A 27,991-nucleotide genomic window follows, 5' to 3' on the forward strand; every position below is an offset into this window, starting at 1 on the left:
CCCAGAACTGGACACAGAATTCCAGATGAGGCCTTACCAAAGAGGAGTAGAGGGGGAGAATTACTTCACGTGATTTAGACTCTATGCTTCTCTTAATACATCCTAGAACAGTGTTTACTTTTTTTGCTGCTGCATCACACTGTGGACTCATGTGCAGTCTGTGATCTATTAGTATATCCAAGTCTTCTTCAGACGTGCTGTTGCTTAGTTCTATTCCTCCCATTCTGTAGATGTAATTTATTTTTTCTTGCCCAAATGTAGAATTTTGCATTACTCCCTGTTAAATACCATTCTATTAGTCGCTACCCATTGTTCAAGCTTATCTAGATCCTTCTGAATCCTTTCTCGGTCTTTGCTAGTGCTAGCTAGCCCTCCTAGTTTTGCATCGTCTGCAAATTTGATTAGTTTACCTTCAGTTCCCTTATCTAGATCATATATAAAAATATTGAATAACACTGGGACCAGGACAGAGCCTTGTGATACCTTGCTTGAACCACTTTTCCAATTAGATGTGCCACCATTTATTACCACTCTTTGAGTACAATCACTGAGCCAGTTGTGACTCCACCTAACCGTAGCATTGTCAAACCCATACTTGGTCATTTTTCAATAAGGATAGTATGAGATACTTTATCAAATGCTTTGCTGAACTGGAGATATACTATATCTACCACATTTCCCTGATCCACCCAGTCAGTGATTCCATCATGGAAGGAAATTACATTAGTCTGGCTTGACTTGTTTGCTACAAACCCATGCTGGCTCTGGTTAATTACTGTATTCTTATCCAAGTACTGACATACATTCTGTTTAATAATTTGTTGAAAGAGCTTTCCTGTGATAGAAGTAAGGCTCACTGGCCTGTAATTTCCTGGCTCCGTCTTATTTCCTTTTTGAAGATAAGGACAACATTTGCTTTTCTCCCTAGAGATTCTGAAAACTGTAAACTGAATATATCAGTTGTTACAGAACTTTTAATGTACGAAGATTTTAGTGGTTTAATGATACTGGAAGGAAAGTTCTTTGTTATTCCAAACCCAGCGCCGCTCTATGGCTGTGTATGGTGTTGCAGCTTAGCTCCATAAAGTAGAGAGCCACATCACAGGTGAAAGGAAAATTTGCATTTGCACTGCAACTCCCCAAATATTGCTGATTGTGGGGGAGGGGCAGCTGACGTCCTCCATTGCCCTCGTTACATAGTGATAGTTCCTTTGTAATTGAAACATACAGAATTTACTCTTTGTGCCATTTCTGTTAACTACTTTCAATCAGATCGTTAAACTCCCACAATGTGACTGTAGAGGCAGCTGCCGCCATCTCTGGGGAAAGATATAAACCGGGCGAATGCTACCTGGCGCAGCTGTTCATTCAAGCCTCGTCTTCTGTCTATTCCCTCTTAATGGCATTGTAATAGCTCCGACTGCACAAAAGGGTAGCGCAGAGCTGAACGGCTGAACTGGCGTGTTTCACCGGCGGTATACATCAGGTATAGCAGTGCGGAGAGTGCGGAGCGGCCACGTGAGAGACGCGGCACAATCATCACAAGTGGATGGACGCAATTCGTTTCGCTGTCAGCAAAATGCGTTTATCTCTGACTCAGTCATCAAGAAATCGGAGACATTTGTCTGAATTTGGGCTTTTAAGTCGTAATAATAAATCATTGTTGTTTCTCTGCAGCTGCTGGACTCGGAATTACAATATGAACTACTGGCTCATCATCCGCCTGCCGATCCTCATCGCTATCGGGGTGAGTTGTCAGCGGCAGACTTACAGTACAAAGTGGCACTCTGGAGCTCCCTGTATACAGAGATACATGATAAGGTCCTGTCTGCAGCCACCACTAGGGGGAGCTCCCTGTATACAGAGATACATGATAAGATCCTGTCTGCAGCCACCACAAGGGGGAGCTCCCTGTATACAGAGATACATGATAAGATCCTGTCTGCAGCCACCACTAGGGGGAGCTCCCTGTATACAGAGATACATGATAAGATCCTGTCTGCAGCCACCACTAGGGGGAGCTCCCTGTATACAGAGATACAGGATAAGATCCTGTCTGCAGCCACCACTAGGGGGAGCTCCCTGTATACAGAGATACATGATAAGATCCTGTCTGCAGCCACCACTAGGGGGAGCTCCCTGTATACAGAGATACATGATAAGATCCTGTCTGCAGTCACCACTAGGGGGAGCTCCCTGTATACAGAGATACATGATAAGATCCTGTCTGCAGTCACCACTAGGGGGAGCTCCCTGTATACATAGATACATGATAAGATCCAGTCTGCAGCCACCACTAGGGGGAGCTCCCTGTATACAGAGATACATGATAAGATCCTGTCTGCAACCACCACTAGGGGGAGCTCCCTGTATACAGAGATACATGATAAGATCCTGTCTGCAGTCACCACTAGGGGGAGCTCCCTGTATACAGAGATACATGATAAGATCCTGTCTGCAGCCACCACTAGGGGGAGCTCCCTGTATACAGAGATACATGATGAGATCCTGTCTGCAGCCACCACTAGGGGGAGCTCCCTGTATACAGAGATACATGATAAGATCCTGTCTGCAGCCACCACTAGGGGGAGCTCCCTGTATACAGAGATACATGATAAGATCCTGTATGCAGCCACCACTAGGGGGAGCTCCCTGTATACAGAGATACATGATAAGATCCTGTCTGCAGCCACCACTAGGGGGAGCTCCCTGTATACAGAGATACATGATAAGATTCTGTCTGCAGCCACCACTAGGAGGAGCTCCCTGTATACAGAGATACATGATACGATCCTGTCTGCAGCCACCACTAGGGGGAGCTCCCTGTATACAGAGATACATGATAAGATCCTGTCTGCAGCCACCACTAGGGGGAGCTCCCTGTATACAGAGATACATGATAAGTTCCTGTCTGCAGTCACCACTAGGGGGAGCTCCCTGTATACAGAGATACATGATAAGATCCTGTCTGCAGCCACCACTAGGGGGAGCTCCCTGTATACAGAGATACATGATAAGATCCTGTCTGCAGTCACCACTAGGGGGAGCTCCCTGTATACAGAGATTCATGATAAGATCTTATCTGCAGCCACCACTAGGGGGAGCTCCCTGTATACAGAGATTCATGATAGGATCTTATCTGCAGCCACCACTAGGGGGCGCTCCCTGTATACAGAGATACATGATAAGATTCTGTCTGCAGCCACCACTAGGGGGAGCTCCCTGTATACAGAGATACATGATAAGATTCTGTCTGCAGCCACCACTAGGGGGAGCTCCCTGTATACAGAGATACATGATAAGATCCTGTCTGCAGTCACCACTAGGGGGAGCTCCCTGTATACAGAGATACATGATAAGATCCTGTCTGCAGTCACCACTAGGGGGAGCTCCCTGTATACAGAGATACATGATAAGATCCTGTCTGCAGCCACCACTAGGAGGAGCTCCCTGTATACAGAGATACATGATAAGATCCTGTCTGCAGTCACCACTAGGGGGAGCTCTCTGTATACAGAGATACATGATAAGATCCTGTCTGCAGCCTCCACTAGGGGGAGCTCCCTGTATACAGAGATACATGATAAGATCCTGTCTGCAGCCACCACTAGGGGGAGCTCCCTGTATACAGAGATACATGATAAGATCCTGTCTGCAGTCACCACTAGGGGGAGCTCCCTGTATACAGATATCTACTATATAATTGTCTAATGGTCACTTCCGTCTGTCCTTCTGTCTGTCTGTCTTTCTTTCTGTCACGGATATTCATTGGTCGCGGCCTCTGTCTGTCATGGAACCCAAGTCGCTGATTGGTCGTGGCAAAACAGCCATGACCAATCAGCGACGGGCACAGTCCGGCGGAAAAATGGCCGCTCCTTCCTCCCCGCAGTCAGTGCCCGCTCCATACTCCCCTCCAGTCTGCCCTCACACAGGGTTAATGGCAGCGGTAACGGGCCGCGTTATGCCGCGGTGTAATGCACTCCGTTACCGCTATTAACCCTGTGTAACCTACTTTTTACTATTCATGCTGCCTATGCGGCATGAATAGTAAAGCGATCTAATATTAAAAATAATAAAAAAAATAAAAATCGTTATATACTCACCGTCCGTCGGCCCCCAGATCGACAAAGGCCTTTCCCGCTCGAGACGCTCCAGTGACCACTCCATGCTGCGATCTCGCGAGATGATGACGTAGCGGTCTCGCGAGAACGCAATGCACTCTTGAGACCGGAGCGCACGAGCAGCGTCGGTAACCACGTCGCTTGGATCCGGGGGCTCCGGAAGGTGAGTATATAACTATTTTTTATTTTATTTCTTTTTTTAACAGGGATATGATGCCCACATTGCTATATACTACGTGGGCTGTGCAATATACTACATGGGCTGTGCAATATACTACGTGGGCTGTGCAATATAATGCGTGGGCTGTGCAATATACTACATGGGCTGTGCTATATACTACGTGGCTGGCCAATATACTACATGGGCTGGGCTATATACTACGTGGCTGGGCAATATACTACATGGGCTGCGTAATATACATCGTGGGCTGGGCAATATACTATGTGGCTGGGCAATATACTAAATGGGCTGTGCTATATACTACGTGGCTGTGCAATATACTGCATGGACTGTGCTATATACTACGTGGCTGGGCAATATACTACGTGGGCTGCGCAATATACAACATGGGCTGCATAATATACAACGTGGGCTGTGCAATATACAACGTGGGGTGCGCAATATACAATGTGGGCTGCGCAATATACGTGGGCTGCGCAATGTACAACGTGGGCTGCGCAATGTACAACGTGGGCTGCGCAATATACTACATGGGCTGCCCAATATACTACGTGGGCTGCCCAATATACTACGTGGGTTGCGCAATATACTACGTGGGCTGCGCAATATACAACGTGGGCTGCGCAATGTACTACGTGGGCTGCGCAATGTACTACGTGGGCTGCGCAATATACAACGTGGGCTGCGCAATATACTAAGTGGGCTGCGCAATGTACTACGTGGGCTGCGCAATGTACTACGTGGGCTGCGCAATGTACTACGTGGACTGGGCAATATACTACGTGGCTGGGCAATATACTAAATGGGCTGTGCTATATACTACGTGGCTGTGCAATATACTGCATGGACTGTGCTATATACTACGTGGTTGGGCAATATACTACGTGGGCTGCGCAATATACAACATGGGCTGCACAATATACAACGTGGGCTGCGCAATATACAACGTGGGGTGCGCAATATACAATGTGGGCTGCGCAATATACGTGGGCTGCGCAATGTACAACGTGGGCTGCGCAATGTACAACGTGGGCTGCGCAATATACTACATGGGCTGCCCAATATACTACGTGGGCTGCCCAATATACTACGTGGGTTGCGCAATATACTACGTGGGCTGCGCAATATACAACGTGGGCTGCGCAATGTACTATGTGGGCTGCGCAATATACAATGTGGGCTGCGCAATATACTAAGTGGGCTGCGCAATGTACTACGTGGGCTGCGCAATGTACTACGTGGGCTGCGCCATGTACTGCGTTGGCTGCGCCATGTACTGCGTTGGCTGCGCCATGTACTGCGTTGGCTGCGCAATGTACTGCGTGGGCTGCGCAATGTACTGCGTGGGCTGCGCAATGTACTGCGTGGGCTGCGCAATGTACTGCGTGGACTGCGCAATGTACTGCGTGGGTTGCACAATGTACTGCGTGGGCTGCGCAATATACTTCGTGGGCTGTGCTATACACTACGCATACATATTCTAAAATACCCGATGCGTTAGAATCAGGCCACCATCTAGTACATGATAAGATCCTATCTGCAGCTACCACTAGGGGGAGCTCCCTGTATATAGAGATACATGATAAGATCCTGTCTGCAGTCACCACTAGGGGGAGCTCCCTGTATACAGAGATACATGATAAGATCCTGTCTGGAGTCACCACCAGGGGGAGCTCCCTGTATACAGAGATACATGATAAGATCCTGTCTGCAGCCACCACTAGGGGGAGCTCCCTGTATACAGAGATACATGATAAGATCCTGTCTGCAGTCACCACTAGGGGGAGCTCCCTGTATACAGAGATACATGATAAGATCCTGTCTGCAGCCACCACTAGCGGGAGCTCCCTGTACACAGAGATACATGATAAGATCCTGTCTGCAGTCACCTCTAGGGGAGCTCCCTGTATACAGAGATACATGATAAGATCCTGTCTGCAGCCACCACTAGGGGGAGCTCCCTGTATACAGAGATACATGATAAGATCCTGTCTGCAGCCACCACTAGGGGGAGCTCCCTGTATACAGAGATACATGATAAGATCCTGTCTGCATTCACCACTAGGGGGAGCGCCCTGTATACAGAGATACATGATAAGATCCTGTCTACATTCACCACTAGGGGGAGCTCCCTATATACAGAGATACATGATAAGATCCTGTCTGCAGTCACCACTAGAGGGAGCTCCCTGTATACAGATATCTACTATATAATTGTCTAATGGTCACTTCCGTCTGTCCTTCTGTCCGTCTGTCTTTCTTTCTGTCACGGATATTCATTGGTCGCGGCCTCTGTCTGTCATGGAACCCAAGTCGCTGATTGGTCGTGGCAAAACAGCCATGATCAATCAGCGACGGTCACAGTCCGGCGGAAAAATGGCCGCTCCTTCCTCCCCGCAGTCAGTGCACGCTCCGTACTCCCCTCCAGTCTGCCCTCACACAGGGTTAATGGCAGCGGTAACGGACCGCGTTATGCCGCGGTGTAACGCACTCCGTTACCGCTATTAACCCTGTGTAACCTACTTTTTACTATTCATGCTGCCTATGCAGCATGAATAGTAAAGCGATCTAATGTTAAAAATAATTAAAAAAATAAAAATCGTTATATACTCACCGTCCGTCGGCCCCCCATATCGACAACAGGCCTTTCCCGCTCGAGACGCTCCAGTGACCACTCCATGCTGCAATCTCGCGAGATGATGACGTAGCGGTCTCGCGAGACCGCTACGTCGTCATCTCGCGAGAACGCAATGCACTCTTGAGACCGGAGTGCACGAGCAGCGTCGGTAACCACTTCGCTTGGATCCGGGGGCTCCGGAAGGTGAGTATATAACTATTTTTTATTTTATTTCTTTTTTTAACAGGGATATGATGCCCACATTGCTATATACTACGTGGGCTGTGCAATATACTACATGGGCTGTGCAATATACTACATGGGCTGTGCTATATACTACGTGGCTGGGCAATATGCTACATGGGCTGGGCTATATACTACGTAGCTGGGCAATATACTACGTGGGCTGCGTAATATACAACGTGGGCTGGGCAACATACTACGTGGCTGTGCAATATACTGCATAGACTGTGCTATATACTACGTGGCTGGGCAATATACTACGTGGGCTGCGCAATATACAACATGGGCTGCACAATATACAATGTGGGGTGCACAATATACAATGTGGGCTGCGCAATATACGTGGGCTGCGCAATGTACAACGTGGGGTGCGCAATATACAATGTGGGCTGCGCAATATACGTGGGCTGCGCAATGTACAACGTGGGCTGCGCAATGTACAACGTGGGCTGCGCAATATACTACATGGGCTGCCCAATATACTACGTGGGCTGCCCAATATACTACGTGGGTTGCGCAATATACTACGTGGGCTGCGCAATATACAACGTGGGCTGCGCAATGTACTATGTGGGCTGCGCAAAGTACTACGTGGGCTGCGCAAAGTACTACGTGGGCTGCGCAATATACAACGTGGGCTGCGCAATATACTAAGTGGGCTGTGCAATGTACTACGTGGGCTGCACAATGTACTACGTGGGCTGCGCAATGTACTACGTGGGCTGGGCAATATACTACGTGGCTGGGCAATATACTAAATGGGCTGTGCTATATACTACGTGGCTGTGCAATATACTGCATGGACTGTGCTTTATACTACGTGGCTGGGCAATATACTACGTGGGCTGCGCAATATACAACATGGGCTGCACAATATACAACGTGGGCTGCACAGTATACAACGTGGGCTGCGCAATATACGTGGGCTGCGCAATGTACAACGTGGGCTACGCAATGTACAACGTGGGCTGCGCAATGTACAACGTGGGCTGCGCAATATACTACATGGGCTGCCCAATATACTACGTGGGCTGCCCAATATACTACGTGGGTTGCGCAATATACTACGTGGGCTGCGCAATGTACTACGTGGGCTGCGCAATGTACTACGTGGGCTGCGCAATGTACTACGTGGGCTGCGCAATATACAACGTGGGCTGCACAATATACTAAGTGGGCTGCGCAATGAACTACGTGGGCTGCGCAATGTACTACATGGGCTGCGCAATGTACTACGTGGGCTGTGCAATGTACTGCATGGGCTGCGCCATGTACTGCGTTGGCTGCGCCATGTACTGCTTTGGCTGCGCCATGTTCTGCGTTGGCTGCGCAATGTACTGCGTGGGCTGCGCCATGTACTGCGTGGGCTGCGCAATGTACTGCGTGGGTTGCGCAATGTACTGCGTGGGCTGTGCAATGTACTGCGTGGGCTGCGCAATATACTTCATGGGCTGTGCAATATACTACGTGGGCTGTACTATACACTACGCATACATATTCTAGAATACCCGATGCGTTAGAATCAGGCCACCATCTAGTACATGATAAGATCCTGTCTGCAGCTACCACTAGGGGGAGCTCCCTGTATACAGAGATACATGATAAGATCCTGTCTGCAGTCACCACTAGGGGGAGCTCCCTGTATACAGAGATACATGATAAGATCCTGTCTGCAGACACCACTAGGGGGAGCTCCCTGTATACAGAGATACATGATAAGATTCAGTCTGCAGCCACCACTAGGGGGAGCTCCCTGTGTACAGAGATACACAATAAGTTCCTGTCTGCCATCACCACTAGGTGGAGCTCCCTGTGGACAGAGATACACGATAAGTTCTTGTCTGCCGTCACCACTAGGGGGAGCTCCCTGTGTAATAAGTTCCTGTCTGCAGTCACCACTAGGGGGAGCTCCCTGTATACAGAGATACATGATAAGATTCTGTCTGCAGCCACCACTAGGGGGAGCTCCCTGTGTAATAAGTTCCTGTCTGCAGTCACCACTAGGGGGAGCTCCCTGTATACAGAGATACATGATAAGATTCTGTCTGCAGCCACCACTAGGGGGAGCTCCCTGTGTAATAAGTTCCTGTCTGCAGTCACCACTAGGGGGAGCTCCATGTGTACAGAGATACAGGACAAGATCCTGTCTGCAGCCACCACTAGGGGGAGCTCCCTGTATACAGAGATACATGATAAGATCCTGTCTGCAGTCACCACTAGGGGGAGCTCCCTGTGTACAGAGATACAGGATAAGTTCCTGTCTGCCGTCGCCACTAGGTGGAGCTCCCTGTGGACAGAGATACATGATAAGATCCTGTCTGCAGTCACCACTAGGGGGAGCTCCCTGTATACAGAGAAACATGATAAGATTCTGTCTGCTGTCACCGCTAGGGGGAGCTCCCTGTGGACAGAGATACACGATAAGTTCTTGTCTGCCGTCACCACTAGGGGGAGCTCCCTGTGTAATAAGTTCCTGTCTGCAGTCACCACTAGGGGGAGCTCCCTGTATACAGAGATACATGATAAGATCCTGTCTGCAGTCACCACTAGGGGGAGCTCCCTGTATACAGAGATACATGATAATATCCTGTCTGCAGCCACCACTAGGGGGAGCTCCCTGTATACAGAGATACATGATAAGATCTTGTCTGCAGTCACCACTAGGGGGAGCTCCCTGTATACAGAGATACATGATAATATCCTGTCTGCAGCCACCACTAGGGGGAGCTCCCTGTATACAGAGATACATGATAAGATCCGGTCTGCAGCCACCACTAGGGGGAGCTCCCTGTATACAGAGATACATGATAAGATCCTGTCTGCAGTCACCACTAGGGGGAGCTCCCTGTATACAGAGATACATGATAAGATCCTGTCTGCAGCCACCACTAGGGGGAGCTCCCTTTATACAGAGATACATGATAAGATCCTGTCTGCAGCCATCACTAGGGGGAGCTCCCTGTATACAGAGATACATGATAAGATCCTGTCTGTCTGCAGTCACCACTAGGGGGAGCTCCCTGTATACAGAGATACATGATAAGATCCTGTCTGCAGCCACCACTAGGGGGAGCTCCCTGTATACAGAGATACATGATAAGACCCTGTCTGCAGCCACCACTAGGGGGAGCTCCCTGTATACAGAGATACATGATAAGACCCTGTCTGCAGCCACCACTAGGGGGAGCTCCCTGTAGACAGAGATACAGGATAAGATCCAGTCTGCGGTCACCACTAGGGGGAGCTCCCTGTATGCAGAGATACATGATAAGATACTGTCTGCAGCCACCACTAGGGGGAGCTCCCTGTATACAGAGATACATGATAAGATCCTGTCTGCAGTCACCACTAGGGGGAGCTCCCTGTATACAGAGATAGATGATAAGATCCTGTCTGCAGCCACCACTAGGGGGAGCTCCCTGTATACAGAGATACATGATAAGATTCTGTCTGCAGCCACCACTAGGGGGAGCTCCCTGTGTAATAAGTTCCTGTCTGCAGTCACCACTAGGGGGAGCTCCCTGTATACAGAGATACATGATAAGATCCTGTCTGCAGCCACCACTAGGGGGAGCTCGCTGTATACAGAGATACATGATAAGATCCTGTCTGCAGTCACCACTAGGGGGAGCTCCCTGTATACTGAGATACATGATAAGATCCTGTCTGCAGTCACCACTAGGGGGAGCTCCCTGTATACAGAGATACATGATAACATCCTGTCTGCAGTCACCACTAGGGGGAGCTCCCTGTATACAGAGAAACATGATAAGATTCTGTCTGCTGTCACCACTAGGGGGAGCTCCCTGTGGACAGAGATACACGATAAGTTCTTGTCTGCCGTCACCACTAGGGGGAGCTCCCTGCGTAATAAGTTCCTGTCTGCAGTCACCACTAGGGGGAGCTCCCTGTATACAGAGATACATGATAAGATCCTGTCTGCAGCCACCACTAGGGGGAGCTCCCTGTATACAGAGATACTTGATAAGATCCGGTCTGCAGCCACCACTAGGGGGAGCTCCCTGTATACAGAGATACATGATAAGATCCTGTCTGCAGTCCCCACTAGGGGGAGCTCCCTGTATACAGAGATACATGATAAGATCCTGTCTGCAGCCACCACTAGGGGGAGCTCCCTGTATACAGAGATACATGATAAGATCCTGTCTGCAGCCATCACTAGGGGGAGCTCCCTGTATACAGAGATACATGATAAGATCCTGTCTGTCTGCAGTCACCACTAGGGGGAGCTCCCTGTATACAGAGATACATGATAAGATCCTGTCTGCAGCCACCACTAGGGGGAGCTCCCTGTATACAGAGATACATGATAAGACCCTGTCTGCAGCCACCACTAGGGGGAGCTCCCTGTATACAGAGATACATGATAAAATCCTGTCTGCAGTCACTACTAGAGGGAGCTCCCTGTATACAGATATACATGATAACATCCTGTCTGCAGCCACCACTAGGGGGAGCTCCCTGTAGACAGAGATACATGATAAGATCCTGTCTGCAGTCACCACTAGGGGGAGCTCCCTGTATACAGAGATACATGATAAGATCCTGTCTGCAGCCACCACTAGGGGGAGCTCCCTGTAGACAGAGATACAGGATAAGATCCAGTCTGCGGTCACCACTAGGGGGAGCTCCCTGTATGCAGAGATACATGATAAGATACTGTCTGCAGCCACCACTAGGGGGAGCTCCCTGTATACAGAGATACATGATAAGATCCTGTCTGCAGTCGCCACTAGGGGGAGCTCCCTGTATACAGAGATACATGATAAGATCCTGTCTGCAGTCACCACTAGGGGGAGCTCCCTGTATACAGAGATACATGATAAGATTCTGTCTGCAGCCACCACTAGGGGGAGCTCCCTGTGTAATAAGATCCTGTCTGCAGTCACCACTAGGGGGAGCTCCCTGTATATAGAGATACATGATAAGATCCTGTCTGCAGCCACCACTAGGGGGAGCTCCCTGTATACAGAGATACATGATAAGATCCTGTCTGCAGTCACCACTAGGGGGAGCTCCCTGTATACAGAGATAGATGATAAGATCCTGTCTGCAGCCACCACTAGGGGGAGCTCCCTGTATACAGAGATACATGATAAGATCCTGTCTGCAGCCACCACTAGGGGGAGCTCCCTGTATACAGAGATACATGATAAGATTCTGTCTGCAGCCACCACTAGGGGGAGCTCCCTGTGTAATAAGTTCCTGTCTGCAGTCACCACTAGGGGGAGCTCCCTGTATACAGAGATACATGATAAGATCCTGTCTGCAGCCACCACTAGGGGGAGCTCCCTGTATACAGAGACACATGATAAGATCCTGTCTGCAGTCACCACTAGGGGGAGCTCCCTGTATACAGAGACACATGATAAGATTCTGTCTGCAGCCACCACTAGGGGGAGCTCCCTGTATACAGAGATACATGATAAGATCCTGTCTGCAGCCACCACTAGGGGGAGCTCCCTGTATACAGAGATACATGATAAGATCCTGTCTGCAGCCACCACTAGGGGGAGCTCCCTCTATACAGAGATACATGATAAGATCCTGTCTGCAGTCACCACTAGGGGGAGCTCCCTGTATACAGAGATACTATGCCCTTTGCTCCCCATAGTGTTGGATATAAGCTGAATATTACCATGTAGCTCTTGGTCTGAGCAGGGGATTTAGTTTTCTGAATTAGCTGGGTATAGCGCTCACGTGTAATATATACTGCGATGCAGCACAGGCTGTGATACTTTTATGTGTGATACATTTTATTGTTATTCTATGTACAGGTGAATTTTGTCATCTTTATCCGGGTGATCTGTATCATCATCTCTAAGCTGCAGGCGAACCTGATGTGTAGATCAGACACCAAGTGCCGGTAAGTGACTCATGTTATATGGACGTCATTATTTGTGCATCTTGTCCACCTACATATATTACTAAACCGCCTTGTATCATCTTCTATCCTCTCTGTCCCGATTTCTAAGCCTCGGCTCCTCGCCCTTACTTCTGACCTTCCTTGTGTGTTCATCTTCTGGAGTTCCATCTTCCTTCTGCACATTTTGCAGATTCCCCATTTTTCGTGTGATGAGTTTTTGCTGTGATTAGTCAGCGACATCACCGGATGGAAACGTCCATAACCGCTCAGAACCTTCCGGAGAAACCCTTGGCCGTGTGTTATTTGCTCTATCCTGAGTTTTCATCATCTAGGTGGTGATCCATTCTTGGCCGACATCTTGGTTCTTCTCTCCCGGGACCTTCTTTCTCAATGGTGTCAGCACAGAGCTCTGTTCGTTGGTGTGTGGCCATCTCCGCCGGCACAGATAATGTCTCCATCCGATCAGGACTTTATTCTATTGGACGCAGAAGAGACCTGAAAATAGGGGGCCGTTCACACCGACTGACGGGAGCAAGAGGAGACCATGGAAACAGGCGGAGTGATCACACTGACCGGTATAACGAGAGGGAGACAAAGTAACAGCAGTAAAGGGAATAAACAGGAATGTTACATGACAGTGATACATTGTTTCAGCATTGCGCTGATCATCAGATGGAAAGAACGGACAGAAATCACTCGACAACCTGGAGCTTTTCTTCCACAATGTCCCATAATTTACTTAGGAGAGGTAGAGAGATTCCGGTAAAGTGACGTACACTGATAACTGCTGCAGGTCGTCACAATGTAACAGTTAATGGTGCAGGGGTCTTGCTCTACAGATCGCTCTTACCTTCCGTAATGGAAAAGTCACCGCCGTGACATCAATCCCGAGGCGACTCGGCGTTCTGCTGACTGCGGACTTTACCGTACAGACTCTCCCAGATCACGGCGGTAATGGCCGGGTTATGGGCTCTAATCTGCAGTAATGGAGATGGAGCGAGAACGTTGATAATGACACTCGTGTGAAAGGAATGAAGGAGATGACAAGGAATCATATCCAGCACCGAAATAAAGAACTAATGAGGGGATTGTGCTCAAGCCGCAGGAAGCGAAGACGTCAGCTTGTCACCGTCACTGTCACCGCAGCAGGAATACGGCTCTGTTCACACACATTTGAAAAAGCTGACCGTCACATTCAAACATAGACTAAGTGTGAACAGGTGCTGAACCTAGAGTCACCAACTCATATATAGTCAAGTAAATAAGGCAGCAGACTGCGGCGCTGAAACATGAAACTGCATTACTGCACTAGAAATATGAAAAATGAGAGCGTTTAGCGCATAAATTGGCCAATTCATGTGTACCTGGTAGCCACTTTACGGCATCTCTCTTATACCAGGTCCTACGCTTTCCACACAGTTCACACACAGTTTTGTAAAGGAGGTTTTTAAACTAAAGGAAACCTCTCTGTCCATCACAAAGCTGCAGAATCATTCAGGAAAAGAAATTCTCCTCCAAAACCTCCCGCAAAATAGGAAACTTTCCCGCCTAAACTGGGGAAAGTAGCTGTTGACGAACTCCACTTACTCTCCTGCCTGAGCCCACCCCGGCCCTGAACTACTTTGCACTACTGCAAAACCTGTTGTTTCACCGTATAACTTAAAAATCTGTTACATTCTACTACATGAGCGCAAATAATGCCCTGAAATACTCTGTGCTGCTGGAGGAGACATTTTTTGCTAATACGTAATTACACTCACCTCCAAAAATACTTTATGCAGCTGATAGCTTCTGCCCATTGCACAATGTAACTACGGGGGCTCTGTAATGCTCATTCTTATTCTAATGATGTCTCACTTACTGGGCTGCTTGCTGTAGTTTTCATTTCACTCTTGTATTTGCTGCAGCTCTGTTAGTCTTCTCACTGAAGAGCTCCAGCAATACAGTCTGTGATATTGATGAGTGCCTGCTGGACCTGCCGCTTCCAAAGAATGGCAGCCCTGAGCTCGGTGTTTTCAGAAAGCTGTCAATCACATGTGTGGGGGCGGGGTTAGGAACAGATCATAACTTAGAGAACTGGATGAGCTGCAGCAGGTAAGACCCACAGAAATAGAAACTGATCTTTACTTTCAATATTCATTCCATTATTCAATTTCAGCCCCTTTATGTGTAGTTTACAACTTGATCTAACTGTCAGATTTTTCACTTTTGTGTTGTATGTGAGCTCTGTGTGTCTCTCCCAGTAATATAGGCTGGATGTGAGGTCTGTGGGTCTCTCCCAGTAATATAGGCTGGATGTGAGGTCTGTGTGTCTCTCCCAGTAATATAGGCTGGATGTGAGGTCTGTGTGTCTCTCCCAGTAATATAGGGTGGCTGTGAGCTCTATATGTCTCTCCCAGTAATATAGGCTGGATGTGAGGTCTGTGTTCTCTCCCAGTAATATAGGCTGGATGTGAGGTCTGTGTGTCTCTCCCAGTAATATAGCCTGGATGTGAGGTCTTTGCGTATCTCCCAGCAAAATAGGCTGGATGTGAGCTCTGTGTGTCTCTCCCACTAATATAGGCTGGATGTGAGCTCTGTGTGTCTCTCCCAGTAATATACAGGTCCTTCTCAAAAAATTAGCATATAGTGTTAAATTTCATTATTTACCATAATGTAATGATTACAATTAAACTTTCATATATTATAGATTCATTATCCACCAACTGAAATTTGTCAGGTCTTTTATTGTTTTAATACTGATGATTTTGGCCTACAACTCCTGATAACCCAAAAAACCTGTCTCAATAAATTAGCATATTTCACCCGTCCAATCAAATAAAAGTGTTTTTTAATAACAAACAAAAAAAACATCAAATAATAATGTTCAGTTATGCACTCAATACTTGGTCGGGAATCCTTTGGCAGAAATGACTGCTTCAATGCGGCGTGGCATGGAGGCAATCAGCCTGTGACACTGCTGAGATGTTATGGAGGCCCAGGATGCTTCAATAGCGGCCTTAAGCTCATCCAGAGTGTTGGGTCTTGCGTCTCTCAACTTTCTCTTCACAATATCCCACAGATTCTCTATGGGGTTCAGGTCAGGAGAGTTGGCAGGCCAATTGAGCACAGTAATACCATGGTCAGTAAACCATTTACCAGTGGTTTTGGCACTGTGAGCAGGTGCCAGGAAGCATGAAGTGCTCCAAAATCTCCTGATAGCTAGCTGCATTGACCCTGCCCTTGATGAAACACAGTGGACCAACACCAGCAGCTGACATGGCACCCCACACCATCACTGACTGGGTACTTGACACTGGACTTCAGGCATTTTGGCATTTCCTTCTCCCCAGTCTTCCTCCAGACTCTGGCACCTTGATTTCCGAATGACATGCAAAATTTGCTTTCATCAGAAAAAAGTACTTGGGACCACTTAGCAACAGTCCAGTGCTGCTTCTCTGTAGCCCAGGTCAGGCGCTTCTGCCGCTGTTTACCTGGGGAATGCGGCACCTGTAGCCCATTTCCTGCACACGCCTGTGCACGGTGGCTCTGGATGTTTCCACACCAGACTCAGTCCACTGCTTCCTCAGGTTCCCCAAGGTCTGGAATCGGTCCTTCTCCACAATCTTCCTCAGGGTCCGGTCACCTCTTCTCGTTGTACAGCGTTTTCTGCCACATTGTTTCCTTCCAACAGACTTACCATTGAGGTGCCTTGATACAGCACTCTGGGAACAGCCTATTTGTTGAGAAATTTCTTTCTGGGTCTTACCCTCTTGCTTGAGGGTGTCAATGATGGCCTTCTTGACATCTGTCAGGTCGCTAGTCTTACCCATGATGGGGGTTTTGAGTAATGAACCAGGCAGGGAGTTTTTAAAAGCCTCAGGTATCTTTTGCATGTGTTTAGAGTTAATTAGTTGATTCAGAAGATTAGGGTAATAGGTCGTTTAGAGAACCTTTTCTTGATATGCTAATTTATTGAGACAGGTTTTTTGGGTTATCAGGAGTTGTATGCCAAAATCATCAGTATTAAAACAATAAAAGACCTGACAAATTTCAGTTGGTGGATAATGAATCTATAATATATGAAAGTTTAATTGTAATCATTACATTATGGTAAATAATGAAATTTAACACTATATGCTAATTTTTTGAGAAGGACCTGTAGGCTGGATGTGAGGTCTTTGCGTATCTCCCAGCAATATAGGCTGGATGTGAGCTGTGTGTCTCCCCCAGTAATATAGGCTGGATGTGAGGTCTGTGTGTCTCTCCCAGTAATATAGGCTGGATGTGAGGTCTGTGTGTCTCTCCCAGTAATGTAGGCTGGATGTGAGGTCTGTGTGTCTCTCCCAGTAATATAGGCTGGATATGAGGTCCGTGTGTCTCTCCCAGTAATATAGGCTGGATGTGAGGTCTGTGTGTCTCTCCAAGTAATATAGGGTGGATGTGAGCTCTGTGTGTCTGTCCCAGTAATATAGGCTGGGTGTGAGGTCTGTGTGTCTCTCCCTGTAATATAGGCTGGATGTGAGATCTGTGTCTCCTCCAGTAATATAGGCTGGATATGAGCTCTGTGTCTTACCCAGTAATATAGGCTGGTTGTGAGCTCTGTGTGTCTTTCCCAGTAATATAGGCTGGATGTGAGGTCTGTGTGTCTCTCCCTGTAATATTGGTTGGATGTGAGGTTTGTGTGTCTCTCCCAGTAATATAGGCTGGATGTCAGGTCTGTGTCTCTCTCCCAGTAATATAGGCTGGATGTGAGGTCTGTGTGTCTCTCCCAGTAATTTAGGCTGGATGTGAGGTCTGTGTGTCTCTCCCAGTAATTTAGGCTGGATGTGAGGTCTGTGTGTCTCTCCCAGTAATACAGGCTGGATGTGAGGTCTGTGTTCTCTCCCAGTAATATAGGCTGGATATGAGGTCTGTATGTCTCTTCCAGTAATACAAGCTGGATGTGAGTTCTGTGTGTCTCTCCCAGTAATATAGGCTGGATGTGAGCTCTGTGTGTCTCTCCCAGTAATACAGACTGGATGTGAGGTCCGTGTGTCTCTCCCAGTAATATAGGCTGGATGTGAGGTCTGTGTCTCTCCCAGTAATATAGGCTGGATGTGAGCTCTGTGTGTCTCTCCCAGTAATACAGACTGGATGTGAGCTCTGTGTGTCTCTCCCAGTAATATAGGCTGGATGTGAGGTCTGTGTGTCTCTCCCAGTAATATAGGCTGGATGTGAGATCTGTGTGTCTCTCCCAGTAATATAGGCTGGATGTGAGATCTGTGTGTCTCTCCCAGTAATATAGGCTGGATGTGAGCTCTGTGTGTCTCTCCCAGTAATACAGACTGGATGTGAGCTCTGTGTGTCTCTCCCAGTAATATAGGCTGGATGTGAGGTCTGTGTGTCTCTCCCAGTAATATAGGCTGGATGTGAGATCTGTGTGTCTCTCCCAGTAATATAGGCTGGATGTGAGGTCTGTGTGTCTCTCCCAGTAATATAGGCTGGATGTGAGCTCTGTGTGTCTCTCCCAGTAATACAGACTGGATGTGAGCTCTGTGTGTCTCTCCCAGTAATACAGACTGGATGTGAGGTCTGTGTGTCTCTCCCAGTAATATAGGCTGGATGTGAGGTCTGTGTGTCTCTCCCAGTAATATAGGCTGGATGTGAGATCTGTGTGTCTCTCCCAGTAATACAGGCTGGATGTGAGATCTGTGTGTCTCTCCCAGTAATATAGGCTGGATGTGAGGTCTGTGTGCCTCTCCCAGTAATATAGGCTGGATGTGAGGTCTGTGTGTCTCTCCCAGTAATATATGAAGGAACAGATGATTGGCCTCGGGGAGACCAAAACATCCAACACCGCGGAGACACCATCACGTGTTTCTCAACGCAGTGATCCAGAACACTGCCCCCATCCCTTATGGGAAATATGCAAATGCATGTAGGATAGCTGCGGAGACACCATCACGTGTTTCTCAACGCAAGTGGGGGCAGTGTTCTGGATCACTGTATCCAGGATGTTATTGTCCTCATGTGTCAGCAAAACTTCTATCCTGTACTTATTTCCTCTTCATCTGCTTTTCTCCTTGCAAAAAGTCTATAACATGCTTCAGCCACTCCTTCCCCACATACTTCTACATCTTCCACAATATGGGCATCTGTGTACAATCTCTTACCTGCTGCTATCTTGAAAACTGAGAAAAGGAGAAGGAAAGCAGCGAGAGCCATCAGAACCAGCAGAGCTCTGACAAATTTGTTACATTTTTGTAGATCACTTAAAGCATACATTTTTTTAATGAAAACTAACTAGAGTGTTGCTTAACTCTGTATGTAAGAAGCAAATGAATGATAAATATTTGTGAAGCATCCTTCCTGTAAGCTGTGGTGGGGGCGTGGTCTCCTTTCCTTTGAGAGTCACTGCTGCTTATGATTGGTCAGTATCATACAGGGTGAAGAAGAGCACGCCCCCAGAGAAAATTATCTAATAACATTCACTTGGAATTAAGACAGAAAGGTTAACGCTTTAGGTGCCAAATACATTGATCTCTGGCTTATTCCGCACTGCAGCAGCTATTACTTCGGGTGTCGTGTTCAACAAGAACATTTGCTGAAAGGTCTTAAAAGCTCTTTTCCCAAAGAACAGTAGAACACAAAATGGCTATTTCTGGTGGTCACTCAATAGCTTTTTTTCCCCTGAGGATCACAAATGGCAGACCCAACAAGTGAATCTTTCTATTGGAGATTTCTAGGAGCAGAAACTCTGACCAACAATAAAGAGGAGCTGAGATAGTCCTTCACAGCTGCACTCACAATTCTGCTGGTTTTTTGGATGGTTCTGACTGCAGGAAGAGAGAACTCTGCTGTGCTGCATTGTCGGAGGTGTAGTGCAGGCACAAGAGTTGTACAGATTAACATCTTATTTCATCATATTCATTATTTATTTTCCTTTCCCAATTCACAGATTAGCAAAATCCACGCTGACACTGATCCCACTCCTGGGGACGCACGAGATCATTTTCGCCTTTATAACCGACGAACACGCCAAAGGATCCCTGCGCTACATCAAGCTGTTCTTTGAGCTTTCCTTCAGCTCCTTCCAGGTAAGATGCCGTCCTCCACCATTATTGTAGGAGGCAGTGTAATAATAGAATTGTCTATGCCTCTGTCACTAGCGCACAAGTTGTGACTCTTCCCTATAAAGACAAGGGGAGAACATATCCACTTAAGCAGCAGAGCTGTTTGTCAGTGCAGCAGAGCTGTTTGTCAGTGCAGCAGAGCTGTTTGTCTGTGTAGCAGAGCTGTTTCTCGGTGCAGCAGAGCTGCTTGTTAGTGCAGCAGAGCTGTTTTTCAGTGCAGCAGAGCTATTTGTCAGTGTAGCAGAGCTGTTTGTCAGTGTAGCACAGCTGTTTGTCAGTGTAGCACAGCTGTTTGTCTGTGCAGCAGAGCTGTTTGTCAGTGCAGCAGAGCTGTTTCTCGGTGCAGCAGAGCTGCTTGCTAGTGCAGCAGAGCTGTTTGTCAGTGCAGCAGAGCTGTTTCTCGGTGCAGCAGAGCTGCTTGCTAGTGCAGCAGAGCTGTTTTTCAGTGCAGCAGAGCTATTTGTCAGTGTAGCATAGCTGTTTGTCAGTGTAGCACAGCTGTTTGGCAGTGTAGCACAGCTGTTTCAGTGTAGCAGAGCTGTTTGTCAGTGCAGCAGAGCTGTTTGTCTGTGTTGCAGAGCTGTTTGTCAGTGTAGCAGACCTGTTTGTCAGTGCAGCAGAGCTGTTTGTCAGTGCAGCAGAGCTGTTTGTCAGTGCAGCACAGCTGTTTCTCAGTGCAGCAGAGCTGTTTGTCAGTGTAGCACAGCTGTTTGTCAGTGTAGCACAGCTGTTTGTCAGTGCAGCAGAGCTGTTTGTCTGTGTAGCAGAGCTGTTTGTCTGTGTTCCAGAGCTGTTTGTCAGTGCAGCAGAGCTGTTTGTCAGTGCAGCAGAGCTGTTTCTCGGTGCAGCAGAGCTGCTTGCTAGTGCAGCAGAGCTGTTTTTCAGTGCAGCAGAGCTATTTGTCAGTGTAGCAGAGCTGTTTGTCAGTGTAGCACAGCTGTTTGTCAGTGTAGCACAGCTGTTTCAGTGTAGCAGAGCTGTTTGTCAGTGCAGCAGAGCTGTTTGTCTGTGTTGCAGAGCTGTTTGTCAGTGTAGCAGACCTGTTTGTCAGTGCAGCAGAGCTGTTTGTCAGTGCAGCAGAGCTGTTTGTCAGTGTAGCAGAGCAGTTTGTCAGTGTAGCAGAGCAGTTTGTCAGTGTAGCAGAGCAGTTTGTCAGTGTAGCAGAGCAGTTTGTCAGTGCAGCAGAGCGGTTTGTCAGTGCAGCAGAGCTACTTTTCAGTGCAGCAGAGCTGCTTGTCAGTGTAGCAGAGCTGTTTATCAGTACAGCAGAGCAGTTTGTCAGTGCAGCAGAGCAGTTTGTCAGTGCAGCAGAGCAGTTTGTCAGTGCAGCAGAGCAGTTTGTCAGTGTAGCAGAGCTGTTTCTCAGTGCAGCAGTGTTGTTTCACGGTGTAGAAGAGCTACTTGTTAGTGTAGCAGAGCTGTTTTTAGTGCAGCAGAGCTGATTCTCAGTGCAGCAGATCTGCTTGTCAGTTTAGCAGAGCTGTTTATCAGTCCAACAGAGCTGTTTGTTAGTGTAGCAGAGCTGTTTGTTAGTGTAGCAGAGTCTTTTTTATCAGTGCAGCAGAGCTGTTTGTCAGTGTAGCAGAGCAGTTTGTCAGTGTAGCAGAGCAGTTTGTCAGTGCAGCAGTGTTGTTTCACGGTGCAGAAGAGCTACTTGTCAGTTTAGCAGAGCTGTTTATCAGTCCAACAGAGCTGTTTGTTAGTGTAGCAGAGCTGTTTGTTAGTGTAGCAGAGCTGTTTGTTAGTGTAGCAGAGTCTTTTTTATCAGTGTAGCAGAGCTGTTTGTTAGTGTAGCACAGCAGTTTGTCATCTGGCAATCTGCTATGTCAATGAGTTTTCTGAACGTAATCACAATGGTAACAGAATGACAATATCAGCTCTGCCACATAGCTCAATAACAGGATGCAGTCCCCTATTTTACCATAAGGGGCAGTACGATAGTGGAAATATAACTTTCCTGTTCCAATATTGGCCAGTACAGGTGTTTACATGTGTCCACACTGTTCATAACATGCAGAACATCTCCACCTCTGGCTTGTGGACTATGAGCTGTAAGGTCCTAATGCTTCTCACATCTGAGGGTTTGGTACAGTTGTAGCCAATGTATCCAATCCTCTGTGCAGTAAGCGCCTCTGCCGCCGCAGTCTCTTTGTGCTCGCCTGATAGTAAAACCTGTGACGAGTCTGATCTCAGCCGCACTAATCACCCGTCTCTGCTGTTCCAGGGTCTGATGGTCGCCGTGCTGTACTGCTTCATTAATAATGAGGTGAGCACCAGATGCAGAGTCCCAGCAGCTCCACATCCAGCAGCTTCTCCTCCATTGTTCCATGGGACATCGTCTTTTATTTCCACATTCTGTCTTGTTGAAGTCTTGATTGAATTTATTCTCTCCTGTATTTCCAGTTCTGAACATTTATGTCTCTGTGCAGATTGGGACTGATCTACTGTTACGTATGCACTGATATACTGTGCTGTGTATGTCCCACCCCCGAGGTGCAGGGGGCGGCATCATACCTGACTACTGCCCCAGAGGAGTCAAGAACGAACAGAGGTGTAAGGAGTGGACAGAATAGTCTGCAGGAGGAAAGAGGAGTGTGGAGGAGGGGGACAGAGGAGTGCGGAGGAGGGGGACAGAGGAGTGCGGAGGAGGGGGACAGAGGAGTGCGGAGGAGGGGGACAGAGGAGTGCGGAGGAGGGGGACAGAGGAGTGCGGAGGAGGGGGAAAGAGGAGTGCGGAGGAGGGGGACAGAGGAGTGCGGAGGAGGGAGACAGAGGAGTGCGGAGGAGGGGGACAGAGGAGTGCGGAGGAGGGGGACAGAGGAGTGCGGAGGAGGGGGACAGAGGAGTGCGGAGGAGGGGGACAGAGGAGTGCGGAGGAGGGGGACAGAGGAGTGCGGAGGAGGGGGACAGAGGAGTGCGGAGGAGGGGGAAAGAGGAGTGCGGAGGAGGGAGACAGAGGAGTGCGGAGGAGGGGGACAGAGGAGTGCGGAGGAGGGGGACAGAGGAGTGCGGAGGAGGGGGACAGAGGAGTGTGGAGTAGGGGGACAAAGATGTGGAGAGTTACAGAGTAGTCTGGAGGAGGGGAACAAAAGATTCCAGAGGAGGACAAACAAGTCTGGAGGAGGGGGACAGAGGAGTGTTGAGGAGGGGGACAGAGGAGTCTGGAGTGTTACAGAGTAGTCTGGAGGAGGGGAACAAGATTCTAGTGGAGGACAAATAAATCTGGAGGAGGAGATATAAAAGAGTCTGGACTAGGGGGACAGAAGAGTCTGGCGATTGGGACAGAAGAGTCTGGTGAAGGGGGACAGAGGAGTCTGTAGTGTTACAGAGTAGTCTGGAGGAGGGGGACAGATGAGGCAGGAGGAGGACAGAGGATTCTAGAGAAGGGCGACATAGGAGTCTGTAGGGAAGATAGTAGTCTGGATTAGACAGAGACGTTTGGAAGGGGCAGAGGAGTCAAGAGGAGGATAGAGGAGTCTAAAAGGAGTCATAGAGGTCTGGAGAGAGGCAGATTCAGAAGAGTTTCTAATAGGACTCTGGAGGAAACCAGTGGGCTCTGAAGCAGGAGGACAGAGGAGTCTGGAGGGGGATACAACACCACTTCCCACTGGTCTTCCCAATGAAAACACATGCTTCCTTGGCCACGCTCCACGCTGTCCATGTGTATGTGGGAGTTCGGAGCTTGATCAGTTAACCAAGATTTTATGGCTACCTTAAAATCTGTGCTGTGAAAGCAACAACTACACTTTGCCCGATCCATAACACAATGGAAACCACCAATGGGAAAGATCAAGGCTCATGATGTAGAAGTGAACATGGCCTTATCTGTGATTGATGAGACAAAGGCGTATGATCGACATTCTGTGTTCCTACACTTACATGTCAGATATGATCTCTTGCTCTCTGTCTGCTCTACCTCCAGGTCCAGGCTGAATTCCAGAGAAGATGGGAACGATGGAGACTTGAGCATTTATACAGTCAACGTGACAGCAGCATGAAACCCGTCAAGTTCCCAGCCAACAGCCTGAGCAGCGGAGTGACCATGGGCAGCAGTGTCTAACTCTGCCTCCTCTGCTGGAATTTCATTGCCCAGTCATAAACTGTGGAGTCACCAAAGGAAATCTCAGCAGCCGGGAGGTCCATTGTTGGCACAAATAGAGACACCATCCTCTAATATTGTTTCTATTTAAGTAACATTGACGTTTTGCTACATTTGGTCTCAATGCTTGTGTCCTGCCAGTACACCGACCACTTCACCAGTCAGTCCTTAAAAGAAGAACCCTAAGATGTTTGAAGGTTTAAGAAAAGGACATGACTGGATGCATCTTAATGAAATAGACAGACCAATATATAAACTTTTTACACTACCACGGGACCGTCTACACAGGTCTTTAGGAAAACATCTCTGATGGTCTACTGGAGAACACCGAAGAGGGTCTTCATGAGAACATCTATGAGAGTCATGGGAAAAAATCTTCAAAGGCCTAAAGAAGAACATCTACAAGAGTCTTCAGGAGAAAATATATGATGGTCTTCAGGAGAACATTCTTCAGAGTCTGCAGAGCAATATATATGTGATATTAGGAGAACATCTATGAGGGCCTTCTGGAAAACATCTATGAGGTTCTTCAGGAGAACATCTACAAGGGGCTTCAGGAGAAAATTAGAGAAGGTTCTTCAGGAGAAAACATACGGATCTTCAGGAGAACATCTTTGATAGTCTTCAGAACAATATCTATGTAAGTCTTCAGGAGAACATCTATGAGGGCCTTTCAGAAATCATATACAAGGGTCTTCAGGACAGCATCTGTGTGAGTCATTATAGGAACATCTATGAGGGTCTTCTGAAGAACATCTGCAAGTGTCTTCTGGAGAACATCTGTGAGGTCTTCAAAAAAAATCTATGTGTCATCAGGAGAACATCTGCAAGGTTCTTTATGTTAAAGTGACTTTATTTTATGGATATCTGTGAATGTCTTCACCAGCGCCTTCATTGGTCTTCATGGATGGTCAGGGTGCTTACAATATGAATGTATCTGGGAGGAATATTTGAAACATTAACATTGTATCTGCAATAAACTTTACTTCTATTAAATAATTCCATGTATTCTACAAAAACAAGATGATCCCCCAATGGTTTCCTATACCTAGACAGTTGTAGAAATCAGTGGTTGCCAGAGGATCTCAAGCAAGTATCATCATTATGGGATATTGGTAGTTGTCCACATTGACTGATGCTCATTTATATTGGATCCGCTCAAGCTGACTGTGTTATGGTTGGTGTGATCTTCTCAGGACTTCTGACCACTTTAGAAACATGGTCAGGGAATGGCCAAAGGGTAAAAAACCCTTCTCTATTACAAGGAATGTGAATAAAGATTAGATTGTGGATCTTCCCACTACTGGTTCTGTCTCAGAAGAGCTGTGTGGAAAGGATTAGGTACAGGGAATGCAGAAGTAGTAGTCATAATCATAAAAGGTGGGGATAAGGTAGGATAGGACAGGTATGGCTATTCCCATCGAACGCTAACCATTATCAACTGTGACCTTCAACCATAAGTCACCCCTGATGTCAAATGGGGCTCAAATAAGGAAAAAAAGTATCATAGCACCTGGTAAGTTGGGACCAAGCTACAAATTTTGCATTGGAATCGCTAAGATCTACAAGTTTCCCCCCTTGGGACAGTGGAAGAAGTGGAGGCTTGAGCACCTGGACTGGGGGAATAGAACAATCTTTTGTGTTCATTGAACATTGAATGTCATGGTGTACCATTGCTTAGAGGCTCGTTCCTTTAGGAACAGCTGTGGACCAAAGCTAGCTTATGTCTGGATTGAGTCTCCGGACTCCTACTGCTCAGAGATTTATAGCTTTTTCCTACTGAAATTTCCACGTTAATGCCATTTGTGTTCTTGGGGTCCTGTATGGATAGAGTCTTCTATATGGCTTCTCCATTTCTATGGATGTATCTCCAGCGGATGTAATAGATGCTCCATCGCTTTTCAGCACTTTGGTTCCATTTTCCTATGAGTCCGACTCCACTGATCTCCTTTTTTAGTGGATGTAATGAATTCGATAACAATATCGCATTATTGCATTATGACCCATATACTCTGAGCAGAGTACTGTACTCCCATCAATGTGAGCCCCATTAATCCCTACAAATAGGGAAGACTGACCACCATAAGCATTGATGTCCTCTGGATTATGTGACTACACCAGCCCCCACAATATGAAGAAGCGGAGGGAGACATAACACCATGGACCCCGCTGATCTGTAGTCTTCACTACGGCCATAAATATAAGGGCTGTGTTTGATGTTTCCATGTGTAATCGCTGTGTATATAATGGGGGTCTCACTAGTTATAAACTGCATCTATATGGGGGGCAACTGAGAGTGGTGACTGCTCTATATGGGGGCGTCTGAGAGTGGTGACTGCTCTATATGGGGGGCGTCTGAGAGTGGTGACTGCTCTATGTGGGGGGCAACTGAGAGTGGTGACTGCTCTATATGGGGGGCGTCTGAGAGTGGTGACTGCTCTATATGGGGGGCGTCTGAGAGTGGTGACTGCTCTATGTGGGGGGCAACTGAGAGTGGTGACTGCTCTATATGGGGGGCGTCTGAGAGTGGTGACTGCTCTATATGGGGGACGTCCGAGAGTGGTGACTGCTCTATATGGGGGCGTCTGAAAGGGGTGACTGCTCTATATGGGGGACGTCTGAGAGTGGTGACTGCTCTATGTGGGGATGTCTGAGAGTGGTGACTGCTCTATGTGGGGGGCAACTGAGAGTGGTGACTGCTCTATATGGGGGATGTCTGAGAGTGGTGACTGCTCTATATGGGGGACGTCTGAGAGTGGTGACTGCTCTATATGAGGGACGTCTGAGAGTGGTGACTGCTCTATATGGGGGCGTCTGAAAGGGGTGACTGCTCTATATGGGGGACGTCTGAGAGTGGTGACTGCTCTATGTGGGGATGTCTGAAAGGGGTGACTACTCTATATGGGGGCGTCTGAGAGTGGTGACTGCTCTATATGGGGGCGTCTGAGAGGTGACTGCTCTATATGGGGGACGTCTGAGAGTGGTGACTGCTCTATATGGGGGACGTCTGAGAGTGGTGACTGCTCTATATGGGGGGTGTCTGAGAGTGGTGACTGCTCTATATGGGGGGCGTCTGAGAGTGGTGACTGCTCTATATGGGGGACTTCTGAGAGGTGACTGCTCTATATGGTGGGTGTCTGAGAGTGGTGACTGCTCTATATGGGGGACGTCTGAGAGTGGTGACTGCTCTATATGGGGACGTCTGAGAGTGGTGACTGCTCTATATGGGGGACGTCTGAGAGTGGTGACTGCTCTATATGGGGGGTGTCTGAGAGTGGTGACTGCTCTATATGGGGGGCGTCTGAGAGTGGTGACTGCTCTATATGGGGGACGTCTGAGAGTGGTGACTGCTCTATATGGGGGCGTCTGAGAGTGGTGACTGCTCTATATGGGGACGTCTGAGAGTGGTGACTGCTCTATATGGGGGACGTCTGAGAGTGGTGACTGCTCTATATGGGGGGTGTCTGAGAGTGGTGACTGCTCTATATGGGGGGCGTCTGAGAGTGGTGACTGCTCTATATGGGGACGTCTGAGAGTGGTGACTGCTCTATATGGGGGACGTCTGAGAGTGGTGACTGCTCTATATGGGGACGTCTGAGAGTGGTGACTGCTCTATATGGGGGACGTCTGAGAGTGGTGACTGCTCTATATGGGGGGTGTCTGAGAGTGGTGACTGCTCTATATGGGGGGTGTCTGAGAGTGGTGACTGCTCTATATGGGGACGTCTGAGAGTGGTGACTGCTCTATAT

At 48.0% G+C, this 27,991-nt stretch overlaps 1 protein-coding gene across 1 annotated transcript in view; it reads left to right on the top strand.

Annotated features, from left to right (window-relative positions):
- Positions 1–26,486, top strand: part of GLP1R (glucagon like peptide 1 receptor) — a 385,527-nt gene extending 359,041 nt beyond the window's left edge. Inside the window, exons 9-13 of the mRNA XM_077282033.1 lie at positions 1,678–1,747; positions 12,961–13,049; positions 19,969–20,107; positions 22,368–22,409; positions 24,066–26,486. Of these exons, the coding sequence (XP_077138148.1) occupies positions 1,678–1,747; positions 12,961–13,049; positions 19,969–20,107; positions 22,368–22,409; positions 24,066–24,203 (478 nt within the window). The 3' untranslated portion in view covers positions 24,204–26,486. The remainder of the gene's footprint in view (positions 1–1,677; positions 1,748–12,960; positions 13,050–19,968; positions 20,108–22,367; positions 22,410–24,065) is intronic.
- The last annotated feature ends 1,505 nt before the right edge of the window (positions 26,487–27,991 follow it).

This window comes from Ranitomeya variabilis, chromosome 2 (genome assembly GCF_051348905.1).
Source record: "Ranitomeya variabilis isolate aRanVar5 chromosome 2, aRanVar5.hap1, whole genome shotgun sequence".
NCBI classification, from domain to species: Eukaryota; Metazoa; Chordata; class Amphibia; order Anura; family Dendrobatidae; genus Ranitomeya; species Ranitomeya variabilis.